General features: G+C 50.3%; 1 protein-coding gene across 1 annotated transcript; it reads left to right on the top strand.

Moving 5' to 3' along the window:
• The first annotated feature begins 4,297 nt into the window (after positions 1 to 4,297).
• On the top strand, positions 4,298 to 6,123 carry tmem229a (transmembrane protein 229A). Its single transcript, XM_056578261.1, has 2 exons — positions 4,298 to 5,612; positions 6,058 to 6,123. Exons 1-2 carry the CDS (start codon positions 4,587 to 4,589, stop codon positions 6,121 to 6,123), a joined length of 1,092 nt encoding a protein of 363 aa, XP_056434236.1. The 5' UTR covers positions 4,298 to 4,586.

The following is a 6,123-nucleotide window of genomic DNA, read 5'->3' on the forward strand; positions in this document are numbered from 1 at the left end:
CTTAACATTTCTATGGATTCTGTATCCCATGGCGACAGGACCCCTATAGGATGTGCACCACATGAAACACAATACAGTACCTCTCTCCATCTGTCCTTCTATCTATCTCTCTCTCTATGTGTCTGTCTAGTTAGATTTATGTCCTAAATATTGTAATGAGGCTGCAGACTGTTATTCCGTCTACACTGTGTATCTGTTTATTTATTTATTTATTTATGCTACGTTTAATTCTGTTGTGTATTCTCATCTCTCACCCTCACTTAATTATTCATCTAGTTCTGAAACTGTTGTGCACTGGAGGAGGAAGTGATTCAAGGAAACAAGGTCAAAAGGTTCAGGGGAAGGTCACAGAGTTCACTGGGGAGGGGGGAGGGATGCGGGGCAGGGGGGTGAGAGGGGTGGTGGGGGGGGGGGGGTGAGATAAAGCAGGAAGAATGAAGCTGCAAGGTGGAGCGGACAGAGATAACCCCGGTCAATACGGATAACATCCATCAAAAACATGTCTGCATCAAGGCGAGAAACAGGCAGAACATTTGGACATTAAAACATAAACATATCATGAATGGATACGTCGATGTGGAGATAAATACAATAGAGTGGTACAGTCTGATGTGGGCGTTTACATCCGGTTCACTGGGAGAGGAGTGGAGATATTAGCATGAATACGGAGAGGAGAGGCCGGTAGGTGACGCAAGGTGAGGAGAATAGATGATGAGCGGGGTAAGGGGCAGAGGAGGGGCAAGGCAAGCAAAAGAGGAGAAGGGAGGGGGAGCAGGGGAGAAACGTTGAGAGGAGGAGGAGGAGATGGATACGATGCAAGGAGAGGGAAAATAACAAGGGTGAGTAGGATAGGGGAGGAGAACAGGAGAGGAGAGGCAAGCAAAAGTGGAGAAGGGAGGGGGAGGAGATGGATAGGGGAGGAGAAGAGAACAAGAGAGGAGAGGGAATAGACGATGCAAGGAGAGGAAAAATAACAAGGGAGAGTAGGATAGGGGAGGAGAACGGAACAGGAGAGGCGAGGCGAGGCAAGCAAAAGTGGAGAAGGGAGGGGGAGGATAGGGGAGGAGAAGAGAGAGAAGGAGGGGAGAGGGAATAGATGATGCAAGGAGAGAGAAAAATAAGAAGAGGAGGAGGATAGGGGAGGAGAACAGAGAGGAGGAGACGATGCTTGGAAAGAGGAAAGATAACAAGAGAGAGTAGGGCAATGGAGGTCGGAGAGGAGGAGAGAGGAGAGGAGCGGAGGAGAGAGGGAAGGGGATGAGAGGAGAGGGGAGGAGGTGAGGGAGCGGAACGGGGAGATGCGTCTCCTGTCAACATGTTTCCCGAAGTCGAGCAGATCAACAAACCCCGCGACTGGAAGTTGTTAACGTGGCGCGAGGAGACGGCCATCGGGAGGCTGCAGCTGGGATTTGAGGATTTAACACTGGTGGAGGGGATACTGGGAGGGGAGACTGGGAGGAGGAGGGGAGACTGGGAGGGGAGCAGAGGGGCATGTAAGAGGGTAAGAAGAAACAGTAAAAGTTGAGGACAAATGGTGGGAGGAGAGAGAGAGAGAGAGAGAGAGGGAGGGAGGGAGGGAGAGGGAGAGGGAGAGGGAGAGGGAGAGAGAGAGAGAGAGAGAGAGAGGGCCCAGATTAAATGGTTTTCAGGGGGCAGATAAAAAGCAAAGGAACAAAAAGAAAGAAAGAAAATGAAAGGAGTATCCTCAATGATCCATAACCATATTACCAGAAGGCCATGCTACAGAGAGAAAGAGGCTGAGTTGTGTTGCTGGGTGTGGCCCTTTCTGTTCAAGTGAACGGAATTCCTAATGAGAAAGGGAAGGCACACACACACACACACACACACACACACACACACACACACACACACACACACACACACACACACACACACACACAGCTCTGGGAATAGTGCGACAAACATTTTCTGTGTATCTGGAGGACTGATATCTCGCCGACTGCATAACCTTCAACTCTTGGATGCACACACACACACACAAACATGCGCACACACACAGGCGCACGCATTTCCCTCTCACACGTGACGTGCACCAGGACACAACGTCACATGCGTGCGGGTATTTGCATCCGCTCTGACACTGATGGATGCGCTCTGTTTCTCACAGGTGAGAAAGAAGGAAACAAACAGCCTGTGCACACAGGGCGTCTGACGAGACAAAGGCGCGTTTATAAAGTCAAGCAGGGTCAGGAAACGCAAAGAACCACACAATCGGAAACAGTGGCACCAGCCACCCCCCCACCTCCCTCTTCCATTCAATAACGGGTCAAACTGGAGGAAATGGCTTCTGAAATTACATTTCCAGAGCGCTTTTAAGAGCCCAGAGACTAGAGTCGTGTTCAATCCCTTCTCGAGGGAGGGTCAGAGGACTGTCGGATCAATCACCCAATCGCAGTGGACGTTCTGTTTTTTTTTGTTTTTTCTTAAAGCAAACAGTATAACGAGCTTAAGAACACAAGTCTGATGAGGAAATCTGTCGAGGAACGTCCGCGGAACCTCTGCCAAGCGCAATCTGTAAGGATTGAGGGACTTCCTGTTCTATTTGGAGCCCCACAGGGGATAAGCCGGCTATGTTTGGCTCAGATGTTTGGATCGATCCACACTGAAATGTGAGCCTTTGGGCTGACTATTTCAGGCCATTCGAGTTTGAGGTGATTTTCTTCGTTATTAGGGAAGCATGTGACTCAGGAGGTAGAGCGGGTTGGCTGGTAACAGGAAGATTGCTAGTTTGATCCCCGCCTCTTCCTAGCTGAGTTTTGAGGGGTCCCTTAGCAAGGCACCTCACCCTGACTGCTCCTGACGAACTTGCTGTCGCCTTGCATGGTTGATACCGCCGTCAGTGTGTGAATGTGTGTTTGAATGGGTGAATGTTATAGGCAATATTGTAAAGCGCTTTAGGTGGCCAATGAAGTCCATTTACCATTTACCATTATCGAAATTTCCACCAGAGGGATTTGGTTGTCAACTGGGTTGTTGCAGGAGTCATTCACACCATTTTGTGGTTTAGCAGATGCTTCATTCCTAACCGATTGATGGGGAATCCCCTTGGATAAATGTCATGAATGATCAGGTAGAGGTTAGGACATCTCCCTCGGGGATGCCTGCAGGGTAGTCTGCCGCCCCTTGGGCTCAAAGTCTAACCCAACAAATTTGGCTGCCAGTCAACGCAACATAACCACTAGACCAATCTTATCATTCAATCATAAAAGACGAAAACTCAAAACAATACAGTGTAATTAGATTAGCTCAGAGATAGCTAAGTGTGAAAATTGTTATCGTAATTCGGTGATTGCAGCAAGAGTTGATCATCATGCATGCATCTGTAAAGAGGTTGGGCCCACCCATGGCGATTTGAAAACGTGTGACGATGGTGTCATCTAGTGTTTAGTGTAGGAAATGCATCTATCCATCTTTCTCATGAATTCTGATAATGACACGCATGTTGTCTGTTACATTTGATCAATTCTCGTCCGATATAAGCTTCTCAAAACAACATTCTCTCCATAATAAGTATGATTGGAATGATTTCCGCAGCATATGCAGTAAGGGAAAGTATTTTTATTATTTTATGCCTACCCTGCTTACACTGGAAATGTATTGCGCCATTTACAGTGTAGCTAGTCAGTGAATATTTTGTGAAATATACCACTTGATTGCACCATTTATTGCAAGATTAAATTGTCCCCATCTATCTACATATCTCAGTCTTTCTCCTATCAGTTCATTGCCTGTACTTTGGCTCCCCCCTGTGGTAGAACCGTCTTACTGCAGTTCTATAGTGTCGTGCAGACGGCGTGATTAAATTGCAGACAGTCCTACAGGATATAACAAACCCAGTAGGCCAACATGAGCTCCAGGCACGTTGTGTAATAATGCCGTGTCCTATCGTGGACAATGTGGGCTGAATAAACATGTTTTTGTACTATCTTTTCCACGTAACAAACATCTCTTGGTTGTGTGGTTATTTTTGGGTCTCATAAATAATTGTCTCTGAATGAGACCATGCAACAGCACAGAAAGAGGCCACTTTAACTGGTTCAAGCGGATGTTTCCAGAAATAGACAGTGTGGTGGTGCCTCGTCGTCATGGTGAAACTCCCCATATAACCGCAGATCAGTGAGACTGTCGTAAAGTAGCCTACCAACGGGTTTAATCGATGTCGAAATGAACGCGCTTCCATTGTCGTCGTCCGTCATTAACAGCTCCGAAGTCTGAGAGAGAGTCTCTCTCTCTCTCTCTCTCTCTCTCTCTCTCTCTCTCTCTCTCTCTCTCTCTCTCTCTCTCTCTCTCTCTCTCTCTCTCTCTCTCTCTCGTGAGTCTCTCACAAGAGTTATCAGACGGCCAGCCTCCTGGCAGCAGAGACTATTCCACACAACACTTCGACGAACACATACAAACACACAGACATAGACACACACGCACAAACGCGCGCGCACACACACACACACACACACACACACACACACACACACACACACACACACACACACACACACAAAACAACATGCGTCAAAGAAAGACCCGCAGCGGCGAGCTTTCGCAGTAACCCTCCTCATCCTCGGGAGATGATGGCCAGCCGGTGCGGAGACGCAAACACCGGACTAAACACGACCGGTGATGATGATGCGACGAAGACCACGAAGAACACCACGGCTCTCCCGCGCTGGATGCGGCTTTATTTCTATGGCATGCACGGGGTGGCCGTGGACGTCCTGCTGTCTTCATTCTGGGGGATCGTTTTCGAGCGGGACCCCAAATTGGTAGGCTACTCCTCGCCGTACCTGTGCCTCGCTCACTGCCTCACCCACTGGGCGCTGGAGCGGCTCCACGCGCGGAGGAAGCTGTTCCCCGTTGGTCCCGCGGTGTTCTCGCTCGTGCTCTACCCTTGCGTGTACATTGGCCTGCACATCCTCCTCCTCGAGAGTGTAAACATAGGCTCGCGGGCGGGACCGGGGCTCGCGCTGGCTGGGGTGACCCCCTTGCAGATCGCGGTGCAGTACCTCGTGGCGCTATACTTCTCCCGCGTCTTCCACCCGTGGCTGTCCCGACTACGGTACCACCACCCCCGCCCCCACCCCGGCTTCACGGAGCACAAAAACGGGGTTCAGGTGGCCGAGCATGGGGGCCTCAAGGGTATCCCGGAACACGGACTCAACGGTCTCCCGGACATGGCCCACTTGGTGTTCTACGGCATGCACGGCTTCCTGGACGAGGTGGTGTTCACCGCCGCCTTCAACCTGATGGAGCGGCGCGCGCTCGGCGGCCACACGTCCCTGTGGTCCTTCCTGATGTACGGCACTTGCAGCTTCGTGGTTGAGAAGCTGTACGTGCGCCTGCGCTACGCGTGGGGCTGGGGCACGTGGCGGCGGCTGCCCCTCTACGTGGCCTTTATCTACGCCTGGGAGCTCACGTCGGGACTCGCGCTGAGGCAGGTGGGCGCGTGCTCGTGGGATTACTCCCACTACCCGGGTAACTTCATGGGGTTGGTGACCATCGTGTACCTGCCCGGCTGGATGGGACTGAGTCTGTACCAGGACGTCCTGTCCAACGTGCTGTTCCGTGTCCAGTGGGTGGGGGGGTCGGGGGAGGTTGAGGATGGGGGGGGAGAGGAGGAGGGGGAGAGTGGGAAGATGGATCTAAGTAAAAAGTTGTTGTAAGTTGTGTAAAGAGTCGTTTTATGAACGATGAATAAGGCACCCCCAGGCACTGGAATTTGCAAACGAGGCGTTTTATTTATGTGGGATTGTTATTGTTTATTCTTTCTGGTGTTTTTAACTATATTTATTTACACACGGTCCCAAGTTAGAATAAAAACAATTCCAGTGTAAGCAACGCCCTTTCATTATTGTGGATCAAGTTGATTGACGTTTTCATTGATTTATTTACATTCCTGACAGAGTTGAGTGTGATAGTTTTTTTGGCGTTAGGGTCTCGGCCTACCCTGGCTTAGACCTGTTATTGTCGACTGTGTGGCTCCCGGCCGGGGCCTTGTGTCAGGGACCTTTCCTTAGTGAGCATGTGGGTGTTCCATTACAGAGTGGAAACCGGCCTGACCTGTTCTCGGTGCCAAACACGAATAGCAACTTCCTGGTGAAGGTGTGA

Source organism: Gadus chalcogrammus, chromosome 19 (genome assembly GCF_026213295.1).
Source record: "Gadus chalcogrammus isolate NIFS_2021 chromosome 19, NIFS_Gcha_1.0, whole genome shotgun sequence".
In the NCBI taxonomy this organism is placed as follows: Eukaryota; Metazoa; Chordata; class Actinopteri; order Gadiformes; family Gadidae; genus Gadus; species Gadus chalcogrammus.

Coding starts and splice junctions, on each gene's coding strand:
- tmem229a (XM_056578261.1), top strand. CDS start 4,587: ATGATGGCCAGCCGGTGCGGAGACGCAAACACCGGACTAAACACGACC. Junction 5,613..6,057: donor TGGGGGGGTCGGGGGAGGTT/GAGGATGGGGGG, acceptor GTTCCATTACAG/AGTGGAAACCGGCCTGACCT.